Source organism: Ovis aries, chromosome 5, assembly GCF_016772045.2.
Source record: "Ovis aries strain OAR_USU_Benz2616 breed Rambouillet chromosome 5, ARS-UI_Ramb_v3.0, whole genome shotgun sequence".
Lineage (NCBI taxonomy): Eukaryota > Metazoa > Chordata > Mammalia > Artiodactyla > Bovidae > Ovis > Ovis aries.
Window position 1 is genome coordinate 92,607,010 of NC_056058.1, and position 22,384 is coordinate 92,629,393.

The 22,384-nt window shown below is 38.9% G+C and overlaps 2 protein-coding genes across 11 annotated transcripts in view; one reads left to right on the forward strand and one right to left on the reverse strand.

Annotated features, from left to right (window-relative positions):
* The first annotated feature begins 826 nt into the window (after positions 1-826).
* RFESD (Rieske Fe-S domain containing) lies at positions 827-18,181 on the forward strand. 3 transcript variants are annotated; one of them, XM_060416025.1, is made up of 5 exons: positions 827-889; positions 1,731-3,291; positions 8,830-9,008; positions 9,114-9,148; positions 11,099-18,181. In XM_060416025.1, the coding sequence occupies exons 3-5, from the start codon at positions 8,831-8,833 to the stop codon at positions 11,360-11,362; spliced, it is 477 nt and encodes a 158-aa protein (XP_060272008.1). In that variant the 5' UTR covers positions 827-889; positions 1,731-3,291; position 8,830; the 3' UTR covers positions 11,363-18,181. The 3 variants fall into 3 exon arrangements, with proteins under 3 accessions (XP_060272008.1, XP_060272009.1, XP_004009607.1); XM_060416026.1 differs by having other exon boundaries at positions 2,664-3,291; XM_004009558.5 differs by lacking the exon at positions 1,731-3,291.
* The window catches only part of SPATA9 (spermatogenesis associated 9), a 57,504-nt gene continuing 47,275 nt past the window's right edge, over positions 12,156-22,384 (reverse strand). For 6 of the 8 annotated variants that reach the window (XM_012178975.5, XM_015096208.4, XM_060416022.1 and 3 more), the window contains 2 exons: positions 18,534-18,629; positions 12,156-13,874 (listed from right to left, as the gene is read on the reverse strand). In XM_012178975.5, the coding sequence (XP_012034365.3) occupies positions 13,587-13,874; positions 18,534-18,629 (384 nt within the window). In that variant the 3' untranslated portion in view covers positions 12,156-13,586. The remainder of the gene's footprint in view (positions 13,875-18,533; positions 18,630-22,384) is intronic. The other 2 variants (XR_009600739.1, XM_060416024.1) reach the window with 2 other exon arrangements.

The following is a 22,384-nucleotide window of genomic DNA, read 5'->3' on the forward strand; positions in this document are numbered from 1 at the left end:
AACACCATTATACATTATATGCTGGAGAAGGCGATGGCACCCCACTCCAGTACTCTTGCCTGTAAAACCCCATGGGCGGAGGAGCCTGGTAGGCTGCAGTCCATGGGGTCGCTAAGAGTCGGACACGACTGAGCGACTTCACTTTTCCCTTTCATGCATTGGAGAAGGAAATGGCAACCCACCCCAGTGTTCTTGCCTGGAGAATCTCAGGGACGGCGGAGCCTGGTGGCCTGCCGTCTCTGGAGTCGCACGGAGTCGGACACGACTGAAGCGACTTAGCAGCAGTAGCATACATTATATGCATCGTGATGAACTCCTATTAAATATTTTTGTGAGGTAAATTTCTGGAAGACAGACTCCGGGTGAGTTCAATAAACACCATTATACATTGACTATATGCATCATGACAAACTAAATATTTTATGAGGTAAATTTCTAGAAGACAGACCCTGAGTGAGTTCAATAAACACCATTATACATAGATTATACGCATCGTGACGAACTCTAGTAAATATTTTTATGAGGTAAATTTCTAGAAGGAAAACCCCCGGGTGAGTTCAAAATCTAGATAAATGTGATGAGCTCAGCAAACGTTTTAAAATGAAGTGGGGGAGCCCACGTCGGTAAAACACACGATTGAGACGGTCAGCTCAGAGGTCCCGGCGGAGCGCGGCGAGCCGGCGGCCGCGGTCAGGCAGGGTCAGCAGCCCGCGACGCCTCAGAGGCCGCCCCGGGGGCGGGCGCGCTCGGGTCACGTGGGCGGTGGCGCCCCGCCCCGCCCGGTCACGCGGAGCGCCACGCGGCCGCCGGCTTCCCTGGCCGGTTCAGTATCCTCACGCGGCGGCGCTGCGGCCGGGTCTCGCGGAGGTGGGGCAGGGACTCAGGGAAGGTAAGTTCTGTTCCCGGCGCGGGCCTGGGCGGCCTCTCGCGGGGCGGGGCTCGCGAGACTAGCCACTTCCGGCCGGGCGGCGGGCCCGGGGCTCGGGCTTCCGGTGGCGCAGGAGACTGGGGGTGGGTTCGCGGTTGCAGTGCTGCATTTCATCCTGGGTCTTCTGAGCGCTGCGGTCCCGCCGCCCTAGACGCAGCTCTCCTTAACGATGAACCCCCAGCACAGGCTTCTGCCCGGGCACTGCGGGCCCATCGAGCTTGTTCACCGTCAAGGCTGGTCCTCACTCCGGACCTGCAGCTTCCGTTCAGTTCAGTTGCTCAGTCGTGTCCGACTCTTTGCGACCCCATGGACTGCAGCACGCCAGGCTTCCCCGTCCATCACCAACTCCTGGAGTTTACTCAAACTCATGTCCACTGAGTGGGTGATGCCATCCAACCATCTCATCCTCTGTCATCCCTTTCTCCTGCCTTCAATCTTTCCAGCATCAGGGTCTTTTCAAATGAGTCAGTTCTTTGCATCAGGTGGCCAAAGTATTGGAGTTTCAGCTTCAGCATCACTCCTTCCAATGAATATTCAGGGCTACTTTCCTTTAGGATGGACTGATTGAATCTCCTTGCAGTCCAAGGGACTCTGAAGAGTCTTCAATACCACAGTGAAAAAGCATCAGTTCTGTGCTCAGCTTTCTTTATAGTCCAGCTCTCACATGCATACATGATTACCGGAAAAACCATAGCCTTGACTAGACGGACCTTTGTTGGCAAAGTAATGTCTCTGCTTTTTAACAGCCGCTTCCCTGGTCCATTTTTTAACAAGCTTTCCTGGCATTTGGCTTCCCTCATAGCTCAGTTGGTAAAGAATCCGCCTGCAATCTTCAGGAGACCCTGGTTCGTATTCCTGTGTCGGGAAGGTCCACTGGAGAAGAAATAGGCTAGCCAGTATTCTTGGGCTTCCCGGGTGGCTCAGCAGGTAAAGAATCCGTCCACAATGCGGGAGACCTGGGTTCGATCCCTGGGTTGCAAAGATCTCCTGGAGAAGCGAAAGGCTACCCGCTCCAGTATTCTGGCCTGAAGAATTCTAAAGAATCGGAGAGGACTGAGCGACTTTCACTTTTCTTAGCATTTGTGCTCTGAAATGTATGAAACTTGCCCCAGGGTTGCCGCAGCCCCAGCCGTCTTGGGTATCCGACTCCTGAAGTCTGCAGGCAGAATGATCACCCATGTCTTGATAGCCACGCTCTGGTTGTCTTTTCGGTTCTTGAGCTTGGTGTTGACAACTGCAGGTTGTCTTGACTCAAACGTTGAACACAGCTTGAAGTCCTTGCCCATAGGCTGTCAGAGCTGGCAGGACCCTTAAGAGATGACCGCCACGGTGATTGCAGAGTTTCCCACCCCCAGGACCCACCCTGGACACTTGACTGTCCTGAGACGTTTGTCCCTACCACTGCACTTAGTGCAGGTCTGCGTTATAGTCGCACACACTGCATCGCAGCGACATTAGCCGACTTCTCACAAGTCAGGCAGAGCTGGGGGTTCAAACCCAGGTGAGTGCAGCTGCTACTGTAAGGTCTCTAATGTCGCAGACGACACCTGCGGATTCCAGGACTGGCTGCGCAACTCTTAAATTATTAGGGAAGATGGTGACTGTAGCCATGAAATTTTAAAAGACACTTGCTTCTTGGAAGAAAAGCTGTGACCAACCTAGACAGCATATTAAAAAGCAGAGACATTACTTTGCCAGCAAAGATCCATCTAATCAAGGCTATTGGTTTTTCCAGTGGTCATGTATGGATGTGAGAGCTGGACTATAAAGAAAGCTGAACACCGAAGAATTGATGCTTTTGAACTGTGGTGTTGGAGAAGACTCTTGAGAGTCCCTTAAACTGCAGGGAGATCCGACCAGTCCTTCCTAAAGGAAATCAGTCCTGGGAATATTCATTGGAAGGACTGATGTTGAAGCTGAAACTCAAATACTTTCACCACCTGATGCAAAGAACATACTCATTGGAAAAGACCCTGATGCTGGGAAAGATTGAAGGCAGGAGGAGAAGGGGAGGGCAGAGGATGAGATGGTTGGATGGCATCACCAAAATGATGGACATGAGTTTGAGTAAGCTCTGGGAGTTGGTGATGGACAGGGAGGCCTGGTGTGCTGCAGTCCATGGGGTCGCAGAGAAGGACACGACTGAGCGACTGAACTGAACTGATTTCGTTTCAAACATTTGTTGACACGAGTCTTGCACATTGGCTTTCCTAAATTAAAAAAAATTCAAGACCATCATCTAAGGATATATATATGTGGAGGGTACACACAAACATCTTTGCGAAAAGGTTTTGTACCTTCAAGATAGTGTATATGCGTGCCACCTATTTTTATAAATCCGTGGATGCTACTTAGATAAAATGGTAAGATTTATATATCAGTCTTCACAAAGTTTAGACATAAGACCTAAGTTTGAATCTTCTCTGTGATTTTGTGAGTTTGGGCAAGCTTTTGTGAAAGTCCTTTACCCTTAGTTTCCTCATCTGGAAAATAGGCATTTTTTCCTGGGGATTAATGAATTCATATATGCAGAGTCCAAGCACTTGGCACTCACTAAAGGTAGCTAGTTTTATCTATTATTCTGCCAGACAAAGAAATCTAAAGCTATGGCATTTCTCATCTCTGAACCTAAAATAAAGGTGTCACCTTGGAGTTTTGCATTCTGATAAGTGTAGATCAAGTCCCCAGACTCAGTAAAAGCAACTTTGTGCTTTTCAGCTCAAGAATAAGAAGAAATTCCTTTAACTTCATGTTTCTTTTGTCCCCACTGTCTTATAGAAACTTAAGTTATGCTGAAAAAGATTCCCTATGCCGGAAAGGTATCTAATAGAGACAGAGGATTCATTTAGCCAATTAGTAATTTTATGTGGTGTTAGCACCTTTAGAAACCTAATTTTAGGTACAGTCCAAAAAATATCTCTTGAAGAGAACTGTGGAACAAAATGACTCAACATTTCTTTACGCAGTTTTCTTCTAGCTCCAATACTGAGTAATGCAGTTTAAGTTTTCATTTCATTTTCTTACTTTAGGAGTCTACTATCTTAAAGCTGACTCAACACAGAGAAAATGTGTAGGAGCATATGAATAGTGCATCAAAGTAACAGTAATTAAAGTGAACACAGTGACTTGTGTTGCTGTCTGAATGGACCATGATATTCACATTATTTAATTGAGAATAATATGGGTGTTAATTATAGTCACCAGATATCATAAATAGTACCACCTATGATGCTTGGAGGGAACAATTATTTGAAGGATGAGATAATACTTTTCTAAGCAAAATGCAAAACTGATCATATTTCTCTGAAACCTTTATCATTTAGCCCCAGCTTTCTCTGCTCATTTCTTATCAGCCCATGCAAAGTTCCCTACAATTTTCCTTGGTTGGGGGTGGGGGTGGGGAAACCCTGCAAAGTCTCTAAGAGACTGAAACGAGAAAGGATAGTGTTTGGTTCTCATTTATTTGGGAGTTCAATAGAATTTAATTAACTTCTGATGCTAATCCATATCTCATGTATTTTGGTACTTGCTTGAATCTTGTATTTCTTTTCTATTTGTTGCCTGGAAAAAGAAAAGTAAGAGAACTATAGATTTATTTCTTCCTCTATGGCAAGTCTTGAAATAAGCTGTACAAAAATTTCAAATAGTCTATTCATGATCTGTTTACATATACATTCTCTGAGGACACAAAGTACCATTTTATCCCTTTTCTTGGATTTTGGATTATTTGTTACATAAAGTAGGATACCACTTATATTTGGGGGGAAAAAGTAATTTTAAATATGAGTAAGTGTAATACATTTATAAACACTTAAAATTTATGTTTATCATCCCCTTGCTTTTCTTTGTAAATTTTCCCTATATACATTTATCCACAAATAATACATTGTTTTGTTTTGCCCCTTGTGGCACTTTATAAAAATAGCAGCATACTCTGAATTCTTAAAATTTTTTTGTTTAAAGTTACTTTTTGACTAATCCAACTTGACATAGCCATACATTTTCCACTGCTACACAATATTGCATTGAACGAGTGTAAAAATCATCCATTCTACTGTTGATAGATTTGACTTGTTTCCTATCTTTTGCTGTATAACCATTCTTGTGCATTTTTCCTGGTATACCTGTGCGCACTTCTAGGGAATGTATCTGAAGTGGGATTATTGGGTCATGAATGTGTTCAGCTTTGCTAGGGAATGCTAGATTGTTGTACCTCTAATTGATGTCATCACTAACAGTTGCTCCATATCCTTGCCAATACTTGTTATTTTTTGCCAGTCTGGTGGATGGAAAATAGAATCCTATTTTGACTTTGCTTTATATTTCTTTTACATTTTCCTACTAATTAGGTTGAGCATCTTTACATGTGATTTCTGGCTATTCAGATTTCCTCATCTGTGAAATGTTGAAATGTTTGTGTCTTTTGCCCATTTTTATAATGGTTGCCTTTTTCACTTGTTTATAGGAATACTTCATGCTTTCTGAATCAGTCCTTTGTTAGTTATATGTGTTGCATATTCCATATTTTTCTTTTTCTTCAGCCTATTCCCCCCTCCTCTTTTCAATTCATCTGTCTGTCCCCGTTTTTCTTATCACTATTGCCCTTCTGTTCTGTCACAAAATGTGATAATGACTGCACATGCAGCAGTACGGAGGTAAATGTTACCATCTGAGTAGTTTGTATACTTTGGGCACCTGCCAAAATCAAGTAAAACCAGATAATGGTTTAGAAAAGTTCCAATCCAGCCTCTGGTCAAGCATGGCTAATCCAGAAAGTCTAAATATTGGATATTCTTCAGAAATTGTGTTAGACCTCATTCCCTATTGACACTCCCACTCCAAGTGATTCTGTTGAATTCTATAGTTTGAAAACTTCCAAATTTCTCTCTCTAGTGAGTCTCAATTCTAGTCTCATATATCTGACTTTTGACTTGATATCTCTTGAGTACCTCAGACTCACTCTGTACAAAATGTAACTAGTTCCTGATTTTTCCCTTCTTTCAAAGTATCATTCCTTTCTCATCTGCCCAATCACAATCACAAACCACATAGTTGCACCAACCTAAAACCTGGGAGTTAAATGGCAGCCCACTCCAGTATTTTTGTCCTGAGAATCCCACGGACGGAAAAGCCTGGCGGCCTGCGGTCTGTGGGGTCACAAAGAGTCAGAAACAACTGAAGCGACTTAGCACATCCTTATTTCTTTTCTGTAGCTCCTTCATTCCAGTTCATCAGCCCAAACTGAGTTTGTGCCTCACTCAATTTTCTTACTGGGCAGAGGCAGGAACTGTGAATTCGATGTATAAAGGAAAGCACTACACTAATCAAGTTTAGGAAATTACAGAGATGTCATATTTGTTCCCTGAAGTTTGCATTGTTAACCGTTGCTCTAATTATTAGGAGAAAAAGGAAATAAATACAGACATTCTTGGCAAAACAGGATATACAGTTTTACTTAGAAACTATCATAGAAAAAATAAAAATACCAACATAAGGGAGGCCCTCAGGAAAATCCTCTACATGGGGCCTGAAACCCCTGACAATGATATATCTTGATGTTTCTTTCTCATATGAAATTAATAGACCATGGCTATGTTCTTGAAGAAGGTCCTTTTGAAAGGGTTGGTTTCAAAGAAATAGGCTGAATATCTGTGCTAAGAAAAAAAAATATTTAGAATACCTTACAGATTCTCTAAAATTTATATACTTCTATAAATTGAAGAGAAAGTCACTGTTTTGAATGCCCAAGTAAGACAGAAGAAAGTAATGACATTTTCTATGTGAATTAAGAAAATTAAAGGCATCCATTCACACTTCTCCTTCCTACTAGAATATGGTTATCTGGTTGATCTGTATGAACTGGCTGTCTACACCAGGCAAAACCAACTTAGCCACCTTTTAACCAAGAGGTTCAAGACTATTCAGACTGTCGAAGAATCCTGTTGTTCATTCGTTAAGTCGTGTCTGACTCTGTGACCAGGTACGCGAGGCTTCTCTGTCCACCACTATCTCCTGGAGTTTGTGCAAACTTATGTCCATTGAATCAGTGAAAACATCCAACCATTTCATCCTCTGTTGCCCCCTTCTCCTTTTGCCCTCAATTTTCCCCAGTATCAGGGTCTTTACCAGTGAGTCAGCTCTTCACATCAGGTGGCCAAAGTATTGGAGTTTCAGCTTCAGCATCAGTCCTTCCAATGAATATTTAGGACTGATTTCCTTTAGGATTGACTGGTTGAATCTCCTTGCAGTCCAAGGGACTCTCAAGAGTCTTCTCCAACACCACAGTTCAAAAGCATCAATTCTTTGGTGCTCAGCCTTCTTTATGGTCCAACTCTCAACATCCATACAAGACTTCTGGAAAAACCACAGCTTTGACTATACTGACCTTTGTTAACAAATTGATGTCTCTGCTTTAAAACACTGTCTAGGCTTGACATAGCTTTTCTTCCAAGGAGCAAGTGTCTCTTCATTTCGTGGTTGCAGTCACCAAGCACATTGATTTTGGAGCCCAAGAAAATGAAATCTGACACTGTTTCCACATTTTCCCCATCTATTTGCCATGAAGTGATGGGACCAGATACCACGATCTTAGTTTTTTGAATGTTGAGTTTTAAGCCAGCTTTTTGACTCTCCTCTTTCACCTTCATCAAGAAGCTCTTTAGTTCCTTTTCACTTTCTGCCATTAAAGTGGTATCACCTGCATATCTGACGTTATTGTTATTTCTCCCTGTAATCTTGATTCCAGCTTGTGCTTCATCTAGCCCGACATTTCACATGATGTACTCTGCATATAAGTTAAATAAGCAGGGTGACAACATACAGCCTTTACATACTCCTTTCCCAGTTTGTAACCAGTCCATTGTTCCATGTCTGGTTCTAACTGTTGCTTCTTGTCCTTCATACAGGTTCATTAGGAGGCAGGTCAGGTGGTCTGGTATTCCCATCTCTTTAAGAATATTCCACAGTTTGTTGTGATCCACACAGTCAAAGGCTTTAGCATAGTCAGTGACGCAGAAGTAGGTGTTTTTTTGGAATTCCCTAGCTTTTGATCTCTGGTTCCTCTGCCTTTTCTAAATCCAGCTTATGCATCTGGAAGGTCTCAGTTCATGTACTGCTAAAGCCTAGCTTGAAGGATTTTGACCAAAATCTTGCTGGCATGGAAATGAGTGTCATTGTATGGTAATTTGAACATTCTTTGGCACTGCTTTTCTTTGGAATTAGAATGAAAACTGACCTTTTTCAGTTTTGTGGCCACTGCTGAGTTTTCCAGATTTGCTGGCATAATGAGTGCAGCACTTTAACAGCATTATGGTTTAAGATTTGAAGTAGCTTAGCTGGAATTTTGTCACCTTCACTAGTTTTGTTTGTAGTAATGCTTCCTAAGGCCCACTTGACTTCTCTCTTCAGGACGTCTGGCTCTAGGGGTCATTAAGAGCTTTTTTTGTACAGTTCTTTTGTATTCTTGCCACTTCTTCTTAATCTCTTTTGCTTCTGTTAGGCCCTTGCCAAAGAAAACTACCTTCAACAAAAGCTAAAAACAACACTGATAATATGCAGGTGTTGTTTAGCATTGAATTTGAGAGGGAATAAAAAGATAGTGAGACTTTAGTATCTGTCAGGAATTCTGAAATATCTACCTTAGGCAATGAAATGAATCAAATACAAGTCCAGCCTAAAGGTGGTCAGTCCTCCCTAATTTGGCAAGCTTTAAGAATTCTTACAATCATGACTGACTATATAACCCAGTATTTTTAAAAGCACCTCCATCAGTCTCAGGGAAATCAAATTTCTCTTATGATTATCTCTGTGAGTTAAGTGTAATGAAACTAGTGAAGACCACTTGCAATTTTTTTCTTTTTTCTTTTTTTTGTTTGTTTGTGGTTTTGTTGTTGTTCCACTAGCATGGATCCTGATGGCTCTGAACAAGATCCTGAAACGAAGGAGCAATATGCTTCTGTCTATGTGGGTAGAGAAGAAGACATTAAAAGATCTGAAAGAATAACAGCTGTTGTCCATGACAGAGAAGTGGTAATTTTTTACCACAAAGGAGAATTTCATGCTATGGATATTCGCTGTTACCGTAAGATTTTATTTTTCATTTGTAAACCTTGTATTTATTTACTGTCCAGAAAGCTATTAAAATTTCAGTTTTTAGTGACCAGATGTATGTTCAATTTCTCTGCAGACTCAGGAGGACCTTTACATTTGGGAGAAATAGAGGTATGTAAAAGTAAATCTGTTTTCAACAAATTCAGATGTTTCCTATTTATATTCCTACTATATTTACAGTCTCTATTCACAAACAATTTATATTTGGGTTTGAACTATATTTTCATGCTTTGAGTATAATTACTAATATTCTAGGAATTCACAACACTAACAAGGTAAAGAAAACCATTTTACAGGTAAAGATGAGAAATATACATGTCTTCTGACCTAGCAAATATACTTTGAAAGATCTACTCTGCATATTATTGTACAAAAGTATATATATACACACTTACATATGTGCACATACTTCTTAAGTATATGCACGTATATAAGTATATATACACTTAAACATTTGTTAAGTACATACTTTAGTTCATTGTGGTATTGTTCATTGTAATGAAAAATTGAAGGAAATTTAAATGTTTTAACAAGAGGAAACAGTTTAAATTGGGACTCGCCATGCTGTGGAATAGTATACTGTGCTGTGCTTAGTTGCTCAGTCATGTCCAACTGTTTGTGAGCCCATGGACTGTAGCCCACCAGGCTCCTTGGTCCATGGGGATTCTCCAGGCAAGAATTACTGGAGTGGGTTATTATGCCCTCCTCCAGGGGATCTTCCTGACCCAAGGATTGAACCAGGGTCTCCCACACTGTAGGCAGATTCTTTACCAACTGAGCCACCAGGGAGGCCTGTGGAATAGTATACAGCTGGTAAGTTAATCCGGCATGAATGTCAACAGTATATTTTTGAGTGGAGAAAAGCAAGTCAAAGAATAATAGGTCTAAAGAGGTCCCATTTAAAAAAAATAATTACTTTTTATAATTCTACATAGTTTGAATTTTTCCAATGTGTATATATTAGTTTTATGATATAATAAAAATATCAATATATATATTTTAAGAAAGAAAAAACACTTTGAAGGCTTAACTGAGGGAAGATGGGGGCACTGTTTTACATCCTTGCATTCCCAAACTAGCTGCCTGATTTCTTCTTTTCTACCTCATGAAACTGATCTCTCTCTCCCTTCCCTGTCTGTGTCTCTGACTGGCACAAAGTACATGCTTAAATTTAGTGTTCCACTCTCTATACAACTCATATCTACCTACTTCCACACCTGTCCTCATGTTAAAAGATGTGCGCTTAAATTATGAATATGAACTTACGAGTTATGAAAGTGTTTGCTGACAGTTCTGGCAGGGGAGGTGGTACGAAACAGCATTTCTGCACTTCTCGTGTGGAGATAAAAATGTCAGCACCTGGATGATAGAGTGGAAGAATTTCCCTCAGTTTCAGACCATCGTGAGAGCTATAAAACCTTGCTGCTCAAAGTGTGGTTCACAGACCAACAACATTGGTGACACCCGGGAGTGTCTTGGAAATGCAAATACTGCAGCCTGTTCTAAGGACTACTGAACTTAAACAAGAGCTCGATTTAAACAAGATCTAGGTGATTCCCATGTCCTTTAAATTTTTAGAAGCACTGCTTTAGGACAGCTAAAAGTTTGAAATGAACTACTTTGGAACATAAATTGCTCTTTAGTTAACATATGCACTTATGCCTTTAGTAACCTCTCTTGAAATTATATCTGAGGCTTACCATTCTTCCACCAGCTAGTGAAGATTCATTTAGAAGCACTTGGAGCTCTTGCCCCATTTCCATCACAGAAGTGACATTAATATCTAACAGATAATAGCATACTGGGGTCACATGGGGTAGTTGCCTGGGCTGGTTATCTTCTGATAGAGCTCTAACACACTGGGTTTCTTATCAACTGCAGAAGAACTTGATGACTGCTAAGATTAGGTTCTGCCTTATGCTAAATAATTTGTAAATGGGAGGAAAAAAGAGAAGCCTGTTCTGCAGCCTGGTTCTTCAGCAGTAAGTTCTTTTCTGAGTCGGAGATTTATTGTCAACATTGGAAATGTCATATTATAAAATCAATTATTTCTTTCCCCAGGAATTTGATGGACGAGCATGTATAGTTTGCCCCTGGCATAAGTATAAAATTACTTTGGAAACAGGAGAAGGACTGTATCAGTCTATAGATCCTAAAGACCCATCAGCAAAACCCATGTGGTGCTCCAAAGGGATAAAGCAAAGGATTCACACAGTGACAGTGGACAATGGGAATATTTATGTGACTCTTTCTAATGAGCCTTTTAAATGTGACTCTGACTATTATGCTACTGGAATCTTCAAAGTAATTCCGAGTTCCTTCTGATAAAACTTCATGGCAATGAAAAATGTTGTGTATGTTTTGAAAGTATTTTTAGAATAACCTTGCTGAGTACCAAAGATGACTAACTTTTTCCAACACAAACACATTTATCATCTTTAACAGTCATATTTATGAAAGGTTCCAAAGCACATGTACTTGGTGTGATATAAGGAACATCCTCGGGATCTATAGAATACTTTTCAGCCAATCCTCTGGATTGATTGGGACCTCAAGGTTATAGGTTTGAAATGTGCATTTGAAGAAGGATAAAAATAATTTGGAGTAACCAGAATGAAGAAAGGTTAAAAAAAAAAATAGATCTACAAAGAAAACTTTAGGGGGAAAATCCCTACTTGATATAGTAGACTTTATCACGGAAAAATTTTAATGTGTACAAAGTGAAGGGAATAATAAACTCCCAGCACCCACCTTCAACAGTTATCAGCATTCTTCTAGTCTTGATTCATTTTTGCATGCGTTCACCACCCCACCTATTGATGGTTATTACAATTTTTTATGGTAAAATTTAAACACATTGAGATACTTAAGTTGTAACTATTCAGTTTTTCCAAATATATAGCAGACCTTTTACACTTGAAAAAATACTTCCCCAAATGGGATCAGTGTACATGCTGAATTTAGAAATAGGAAACAACTTGCCTGACATTGAAACCAAGTAAACTTGAGCTCAGTTTCTCTCAGGTCATGGTAGACAGTTTCAAAGTAATGAGGAGACAGTTGCTGCTAGCCATGAGGGATGTGAAATGTGTTCAGCGAGCCAAATGAAATTTCTAAATAACATTTTTAAAAAATTTTTATTTGTATAGAATTTTGCACATGTATCCAAGTGCCATATAAATGTCACAGAGAGCAGGATATAGGGCGTTGTTCCTCAGTCTTTTCTTCTGAGTTCGCAGGCCTGTGTTAAGTTAGTTCACCCTGCTTTTTCCATGCCAGTTAGTTATGGCCATCATCCTCTGGTTGCCTCGTGCCCACGCTGTATTATAAATCCCTGGGTACTGATCATCTAAAACTCAGCAGCACATGGTAGAATGTAAGAATAAGTGGGACCAGAAAGAACTATGAGGAACAGATTATGAATTCAGAATGAGAAAAGCTTTTTGTCAATACTGGAACTTAGTCTCAAACCACAGTAATCTTCTTAGTGACACAGGGCTGAATTAAGCCTTAGTATTCTAAGGGGTCCACTTGGATCCTTTCTCTTGGCTATTGTAAAAATAATAAGTGAATAAAATAGGTATCATTAAGGCTGTGCTTATAGAGCCTTTTGCTATATATTATAATTTTTCTGATATATTGCTACATGCTACCCATATTCCAACACTTGCTTTCAATAGACTATCAATGAGCCAGGCCTGGGTTTTTTATAAATACTATTTATAGCAGCAGTTACCCACCAGGTACAAAAAATGTACCATCCTGGAATGGGTACATCCTGGTCTATTAAATCAGGCACTGATCCTCCAATGACTTAACACATGTCCAGAATTGAAAATGCATGGAAGAAACCAAAGTACCTCCAGCAGGCAAAAACCATGACCCTGGTTTGTGGGACCAATCACAGAAGCATTTTTTCCTGAGGATCCAGTGGCAACAATGAGTAACATGGACTTGGTTTCTGGTTTTTAATTTGTTCCTCTAGATGGGGAAATAAAAATGTCATGTCACATCCCATTCTCATATATAGACATCTTCTCATCAGATTTGTAAACAATATAAATTTACGTCTATGAATTTCAAGTCTTTCATAACTTTATAGATGAGTTTTAAAACAACTAATAGGGAAACTCAAACTATGCAGCCTGTAGATAGAAAATATATATCCTTTTATTATCTCTGAAAAAGATATGTAACATTTTAATAGGGAGGGTTTTTTCCCTCCCAGATAAATAATCGGAAAGATACTCTAAAGTCTTTAATACAAACATAAATGTATTATAAACATGTCCATATTATAAACCATCACATAGAGTCTAACTTACCAAAGGGTACGTTTTCTTGTTCATTAAAAAATATCACATAGTCAACATTGATTCATTTTATTTTCTCTACCATGTAAATACTTGAGAATGACATTTTATCAATAGTCCTCCCCCGCCCCCATTTTTTTCCAAAGCAGAGCAGTCAGAACATAAAAACTAGTTTCCTAGTTATGTCATTAGATAATGCTTAAGCTCTGTTCAGTGATATTTAAGTTCAGATTTTCTCATTCATTCATTTCAGCTGATTGGTCAAACACAGAATGTAAAACCTGAATCTTATTACTCAACTTATTAGCAGGAAGTTTGGGGCGATCAGAAATACCGTCTGGCTTCTCTGGTAACGACCTGTAAGGTTTTGCTTTGATTTCACCTTCGGGAAACAGAGGCTCAGAAAGCACAGGCTCCGAAAAGGCATTTCTAAAATTTTCACTCTCCTCTCTGTTTTGCCTTATAGATTCTTCTTCTTGGAAAATTTTCATTGTCTTCTCCAGCACAGCATTAACACAGACTGTCTAATAATTTTTAAAAAGTTAAGGTTTCTTTTTTTATTATTGGAGTATAATTGCGTTATACTACTAAACTTAACAGATAAAAATCCAATAATGCAATAAAACATTTAACATAAAATCATTGATCTGTATCTTCTAACAAAGAGGTGCTTTTTTTCAGCTTCCTCTGGCACATGATAAACGTGAAGAGGCTGATTCCTAATTATAAATATACCATAATCTAGAAGGAAAATTAAAACATAGTATGCTTTAATAAAAATATGCTTCACATTTCTAATTCATGTTTTACATCTTTATTCTCTAATTAAATGAAACATTCCTTTATTCTCCTGACTTAATTAAACATCTTCTGAGAGATGGAATTTATCCTCAAACATGTTAATATCTCAAAGTAGGTTTTCTGTTTTTAGTTTTTTCCCATATAGACTTTGCTTATACCAATTATGTTTCACTGGAAGGGCATAAACATTTTGGTAAGAATTTAGTAAATTAATGATTTAGAATCAATGATTTCTAAACAAACTTGTGATCCACTTTCCCTCAAAAATGCCATTCAGTACTTTAAGGGTGTCAGAACAAAACATAGATTAAAAAAATAACTTCAAAAACTGAGACTCACTAAGAGCTGTATCTGTTAAACCTATAACTTTACTGATGGGAATGATGATGCCAAGCATTTAAGGCAAGCAACAAGAATAATAAAATCTATAAAATACGAGAACACCTAAACTAGCTTCTTTTACCAAAGCGATGATGCCTCCAAGGTGACATAATAGGCGACCAATGCTCAGATGTTCCTAAAGAGAGGAACAGAAAGGAGGGCAGGACTTTCCTCCTGCCTCCTCTTTTCTTTCTGTTTCCCACCTCAGAATGGGGACACCAGATGCTTCCCTTCACTTCCCGGCGTTACCGTTACCGTCTGGCAATGTGACCCCTCTGACCAACGTAATAAAATTTGTCTGCTGGGGAGGAAGATCGGAAGGATTTGGGGGAAAGTGTTTCCTCCTATTTATATAGAAGAAAGACTGTCTTTTGCCTCTACTCTCTCCTCCTTGCTTTGGAGGCTGATACGGATGTAAGGCATGAGGATAAGGCAGCAAAGCTAAGAACCAAAACCAACCAACAGGATAGTGGGAGAGAGAGATGGAGAGGCCCTGGGTGCGTGATGACGCTGTAGATCCACTATACAAACCGGGAAACTGCCTGACTCTGGACTTCTAATTAAGTGAGATATTTAAATATCTGTATTGATTAAGGTACTATCAGTACTATCAATCGATAGTATTAAGGTACTATCAATGCTACTTATATCTAAGTACACCCAAATCTAGAGTTACAAAATCTTGAGGTCCATCACTTCCAGCTACAGCTTTAACCATTTATCACAACTATGCTATGAAAAGAAGGTTGGGGAGCCCTAACCTTTTTGATACATTTCTTCTTCCCTCACTTACAACATTTTATCTGTGCCTACCATAACCAATTTTGTCCAAGTCTCAGAAAATGCAAGATCTTGATTAAGGTCAGTATTTCTCCATCTTTGCTTATAACCTATACCCTACCTATCAACTTGCCTATCAATTACTGCCTGCCTCTTCAACCTCTCATTCTTGACTAGCTCCTCCCCTGCAACCTGTCACATACTAAAGTATAGTCTACCCTGAAATTTAAAAATTTAAAATCCCTATGGCCCTGTTTCCCTCTTGACTACTACACATTTTTCTTGATCAAACCAGGACATACATTCACGGTTTCCATTTTACCATCTCCTTTTCACTCTTTCTGCTAAAGCAGTTCTCAAGATGATTAATTCCAACTTTCCTACTAGATCTAAGGGACACTTTTCAGATCTTCATTTTACTTGACTTTTTCTGCTTGTACGTGACTCTTAACCACTCACAACTTCCTCAGTCTAGTTCCTTGACAGTGTTTCTCCTGCTTCTTTTATTATTGGTCCTCTGTCTCCTTCATGGATTTCTTCTTAGCTTATGTTAAAAGAAAGTGCTCTTCCCATTTCTGTCAACTTTCTACTCTTCACTTGGCATGGTTCCACTCTCAGGGCATTAACTTCCAACATAGATGTTATTTGCTTTTAAAACCATAATTCTAGCCCTGACCTCTCCCAGGATTTGGATGAATATATCACAAATTATCAGAGGTCACCAAAAAAGTTGTTTCTATTCTTAGTTTATAGCATAAGTCATGTAGGATGATTTCAGAAGTCTTTGAAAAATTCAGGTAATTTTGGTTCTAATCTAGTTTGTTTTAGTTTCACCATAGCCATTTCATCCCACTCATTTTCTGCAGGATATTTGCATCAATCTTGTATGAGATTCACATTTAAGATACTGAACACTTCTCAAAATTTTAAAACATTTGCAAAATATTTGATAAATTCAGAGTTCTAAAAAATTGTAAATATGTTTAAAATGAGTTCTTTTACACTTTTTTTTTTAAGTTGTCTTGGCTATTCTTTACCTTCAGCATTTCCTTGTAAATTTTAGAATAAACTAGTCAATGTACACATACACACCTGCTCAAATTTTAATTGGGATTGCACTGAATCTGTGGATTATTAGGAAAACTTAACCTTTATTCTTGTCTGTTTCAATATGATCAAAAAAATAAATAGGTAAAAGACCTCTAACAAAAAAGCCATAAATTTATTAACAGAAAGAAGATCTAAATAAATAGAGAAATATACCATGTTCATAGATTGGAAGGAGAACCTGTTTTACCAGTTATGAAGACTTAATGTAAAGCGCCAGTAAGTAATACAGCATTGAGTTGGTATAAGAGTAGACAGATCAGTTGACTAGAACAAAGAGAATATAAACAGACCTACATATATAAGGACATTTAATTTATCTTAAAAGAGAGGTGTTCTGGGGCAATTGGAAAGGGGTTTACTCTTTTCCCTGATAAATTGAGTTGGATCAACTGGGCGTTCCTGGTGGCTCAGCTGGTAAAGAATCTGCCTGCAATGCAGGAGACCTGGGTTCAACCCCTGGGTTGGGAAGATCCCCTGGAGAAGGGAAAGGCTACCCACTCCAGTAATTCTTGCCTGGAGAATCCCATGGACAGAGGAGCCTAGTGGGCTGCAGTCCATGAGGTTGCAAAGAGTCGGACACAACTGAGCGACTAAGCACAGCACAGCAGAATGAGATACCCATGGAGGAAAAATTTGACCCTTGCCTCATACCAACTCCAGATGTATTATAAATCTAAAAGTGAAAGGCAAAATAACAAAGCTCCTAGGATATATCAGAGGGAGCAGTTTCATGACTAGGATGTAAGTCAAGATTCCCTAATTAAGACATAAAAAGCATTTAATATAAAGAAGACTAATAAATGAGACTTCATTAAAATTAAGAACTTCTGTTTTAAAAGAAACTCCTAAAAATGAAAAGCTAGTCACAGAGTAAAATAAATCTGCCCAAATTTAACTGAAAAAAGGGCTATGTTCCAATAATACAGTTAAAAGTACAAATTGATAATAAACCAAAGGACAACTCTAAGTAGGAAAATGAGAAGAGACTAACAGAAATTAACAAAAGAGGATACCCAATTAATGTATAAAAAAGGTATTCAGTCTTAATAATCAATAAAATACAAATTAAAAACACAATATGATAGAACTATATACCCACAAAAGTGGCTATACCAGAAAAGATTGATAATACCAACTGTTAGTGATGATACAGAGTAACTGGGATTCATAATCTGCTAGAATGAACTGTTAAAACCATTTTGGAAAACTTTGGCAATATATACTAGAGACGAACATATGCAAAATCTACAGTCCAGACATTTCACCCAAACATATGTACAAGGACATTCGCAGCAACCTATTCACAATAGCCAAAGTTCTAAATAGTCTAAAAGTTCAACAATAGAATAGATAGTTGTATATTTAATCAATGGAATACTCTACAGCACCGACAGGCAGCAAGCTGCTGCTACAGGCAACAAATGAATCTCACAATGATACTGTTGAGCAATTTAAGACCTACAGAAGAACACAGTATACAATTTCATTTACATACAAGTCAAAACTGACTATGCCATTAGAAGTCAAAATAGTGCTTGCCTTTCCAGAAGAGGCTAGTGATCATAAGGAGGCAGGAAAGAGGCTTCTAGAATGATAGTATACTGTTTTGTTTCTTGATCCATAAGATACATCAATTAATTGATTTTCTGATAATTCATCAAGCTGTGTACTTTTCTTTTTGTATGTTGTAATTTTTTTCAATTAAAGGTAAATACAAATGGCAATGAATTAAAAGAAAATAACTTTATACTTTATAAAAGTCTGTATATTTTTGTCATACTTTTTAATGAACACTTTTGTAATTCAAAAACAAAAGCTGAACTTTAACCAACCACAGCACAATGGCAGAAACAAAACACCTGTAACCTAATGAAAGCCAAACCAAAATGTTTTGACCAAATAGTAATAAATTTTTTTAAAGGTAAAATAAATTTTATTACTTAAGCAACTTAGTTTTTGGTGGATTGACCTGGCTCCTTAGAAATGTAATTTTTAATGTAGAATTATTTTGCATAATAATAGAATAATATCTTGGTTTAAGAATAGACTATACAGTATTTCTTTACATAAAATAATTATATTTCCAGATTCTAATTACTTTCTTAACTTACCAAATAAATGAGTGCTGCATATGAAACGCACATTATGCTAGTTAAAGCAGTCTTTGCTGGGAAAGAAATGATTTCAAACAAAGATCCCTTTCTGACCTGAAAAAACAAATGAGTTTTCTTATTAAAACAAAAGATTTTCAATGTTACCATGTTAAATCTTATGTTATTGTAAAATGAGAATTCAAATATTGATAGTCATCTACTTTAGATCTCAGTTTTCCCACACCTTGAAAATATAATGTCTTCCTCCTTTACAAAAAGATACTTTCTTTTGCTAATTAAAACCTATGACAAATCTATTAAAAAAATCTCCCATTTCCAAAATCTGATTTTTGGTTTTTTACGTTTACCAAGTATGCTCACTAGGGGGTGCTGCTGTGCTTATTAGAAAAACAGTCTGTTGAAATTCATGTAGTCATCCTTTACTAAATTATTCACTTCTTCAATTAAGCAAACAGCAATGAAAATACCGGGCATTTCCTGGAGTTTAATGACCTGCCTGGAAGTGTTAATCATGAGACTGCTGAAGGCCAGTATTAATCTTAGATGATCATTAAGCTTCAGCAAATACTCTGCACTCATATCCAGCATGCTTTTTGCAATGTAGAGGTTTACACTAATAAAGAATTTGTCTCTCAGATTTTTCTAGCTTCTAGAATGTGTCCCTGCCTCACCACAATATATTCAGTTTGAGGGAACTGGAACTCTTAGAGGCCACCTCTGTGGCTTTGAGCTATAAGGATATGAAATGATGATGGTAGGAAGAACATTCCCTTCCCCTTTATCAGTGAAGGGGCAGTTAGTCATACTTCTCTGAAGAGCCAAGTCACTCAGAGGCTTCAAAAACTCCCAGAAGGTATACGCTGTAAATATAAAGTTATGCAAATGCGCAATGAAGGGAAGTGGCTCAGTCATGGTCAACTCTTTGCAACCCCATGAACTGTATGTAGCCTGCCAGGCTCCTCCACCCGTGGCATTTTCCAGGCACGAATACTGTAAAATTGCACACAAATGAAAATGGTATATATATATATGATCATTAAAATGTTCAGTTCAGTTCAGTCGCTCAGTCGTGTCCAACTCTTTGCAACCCCATGGACTGCAGCATGCCAGGCCTCCCTGTCCATCACCAACTCCCGGAGTTTACTCAAACTCATGTCCATCAAGTCAGTGATGCCATCCAGCCATCTCATCCTCTGTCATCCCTTTCTCCTCCTGCCTTCAATCCTTCCCAGCATCAGGGTCTTTTCCAGTGAGTCAGTTCTTTGCATCAGGTGGCCAAAGTATTTGAGTTTCGGCTTCAACATCAGTCCTTCCAGTGAACATTCAGGACTGATCTCCTTTAGGATGGACTGGTTGGATTAAAAGGTTATAACACTGAAAAACTGAAACAATGGTAGCAGTGGCTAGGTGAATTATGCTGTATCCACCCAGTAGTAACATTGCAGCCTTTTACATGGTGCTTCTGAAGAAGCATTTCATTGAGCAGACATTTGTATGGCCTGTATACCAGGTCCTGCTCTAAGTGCTTGTTGTACTGAGTTTTTGCTTACTGCTGTCCCTGCTGCTGCTACTGCTAAGTCACTTCAGTCTGAAGAACAAAGGTGTCCATCACAATCTCCCTTCACCTCTCAAGTGATGTATGGAATGCTGAAGCCAAGAATACTATCTAGCCTAGTAGCTGAGAGATGGTGGGGTGAGGAGGGAGGGGTGAGGGGGGTTTTCCTTCTTATCCCCACCCTCAGGCCATGCCAGCTCCTACACACAGTAATAGGCAGGGGCAGTTTTAGCCCACTCTCTCCACAAGTCAGTCTGGAAAACTTCCCAGACTTCCTGGCTTTGGAGAGCGCTTCCAGGAAATGAAGCTGCTGCTACTGTTTTACTCTTGCTGAAAGACTCGGATCGATAGCATGCCTTTGAGTCCCACTATTAGGCTACAGGAGACAAACTCTGTAAGGAGGGAGCAGACATTAGGAAGGAAATCAGATACATGCCAACAGAATGCCTCCTAGTAGAGTAAAATATTCATGAGTTTGTGAATATCTGGATGTAGTGGAAGGTCCAATAATTGTTAGGTCATATACAATAAAAATAAAAATGGGGTCTGCACGCCAGGAAAATTACTCTTTTTGTTTTGCTGCATCTTTCTTTTTCAGATTTTTGTCCTTCACCTAAAAGTAATTAAAATGGATTAGTTTAGAAATAAATATGTATTTGATATATGTTATGCTTCTGAATGACAAATCTGTATATTGCCTGGGGGTAACTTTTTTTTTTTACCATTTTAATGCTTTTAATAAATATTTGCTGTTACTATAATAAATCACCCCTGTAAAAATACATATCCTCCAAAATGTATGTGGCCACTGGCTAAGTAGCCATTTTTCCACTTTATGACTCACTTGCAATACATGTTTTTCATATTATAAACCACACTGTTTCATTTTGGGTTTGCTATGAGCAGGAATAGTATATGGCAAAAACTGAGATAAACAAACTGGAGGAATTTGGAAAAAGGGAGGCTTTGTCTAGACTGTCTTGGCTGGTTTCAAAAATTTTATCTTAACCTCGTTGTTACATGTTTTTATTTTATTTGCATTTAAAAGTATTGTGATATCAATATTATATCCATATATTTCCTTTTTGAATTTGGTAATGTTAACATATACGATACATGGATATTTCAACAGTAAAAACATTTCAGTTTTAAATTCCTCCCACATAATTTCATGTTCTACTTCTCCTGTATAATTTTGACTGCCTTGTCTCATAGAAGAAATATCTATTTTCAACTTATTTTCACTAACAATGAGATAAATCACACAAAAAAGCAGAAGATAAGCTGCTTAGAAAATAGAGATCCACTTACTATGGATCTGAAGGTTGGAGAATTTATGTTGTCTCAAACCATCTTGATGAAATAAGAAGGGAGTTATAGGGGACAGTCTAATTCAGTGATTCACAAATAAGTGTTGGAAGACATACTGCTTTTACAGGTCCAGAAAACAGTGTTTCCTTATAAGTTTGGAAAAGCTACTTGATCATGAATTTGCTTAGCAACCCACAGTACTCATGAATGCAGGGAAGACTCCTAGCAATCCACAGGAAAGAAAGCTTTCTGACTTTGTTTATCCCAGTATTGGGGCTTCCCAGATAGCTCAGTGGTAAACAATTCACCTGCAACGTAAGAGATGTGGATTCGATCCCTGGGTTAGGAAGATCCCCTGGGGGAGGAAAAATGGCAACCCACTCCAGTATTCTTGCCTGGAAAATCCCATGGACAGAGGAGACTGGCAGGCTACAGTCCACGGGGTCGCAAAAGAGTGGAACATGACTTAATGATTAAACAACAGCATGCCAGTATTAACAGCCTGTGCAGCATTACCCTTGAATGAGCTCTTAATTGGGTGGTCTTATAAAAGCTCGAATATCTCACCCTCTTGGCCAGCCTGCCAAAGTATGTCTTCAAGATTCTAATACTTCTGCTTTCTAGGAATTGTCCTTTCTCCCCCCAGCCCTCAGTCTTGAATTACACCACCCAAGATAGCCTCATGGCAAGGCCTTCACGGAGCTAAAGAAGTTCCCACTATTTGTGAGGTTTACAGTTTAAACCCCAAACTAGAGTCTACCTTGGAGGGCTGGGGGTGAGGAAGAAACTTTACTTAGGTAAGCGTCTGTGATTCTTCATCCTGAAAAAGGGAGCAACACTTCCCTGGGGTCCACTTATGGCACAGGCACTCCTGAGGCTAAGAGGTTAGTTTGCCCATTTCTGGACCACGCCACTCCAGAGAATGTGTACAAAGTAGAACCAAACTCCTCTAATGTCACTATACAGAAGATTCTACCATAGA

Excerpts from the sequence above, each read along its gene's own strand:
- RFESD (XM_060416025.1), top strand. The coding sequence starts at position 8,831 with ATGGATCCTGATGGCTCTGAACAAGATCCTGAAACGAAGGAGCAATAT. Across the intron at positions 9,009-9,113 it reads TATGGATATTCGCTGTTACC|ACTCAGGAGGACCTTTACAT; the intron begins GTAAGATTTTAT and ends ATTTCTCTGCAG. Across the intron at positions 9,149-11,098 it reads TACATTTGGGAGAAATAGAG|GAATTTGATGGACGAGCATG; the intron begins GTATGTAAAAGT and ends TTCTTTCCCCAG.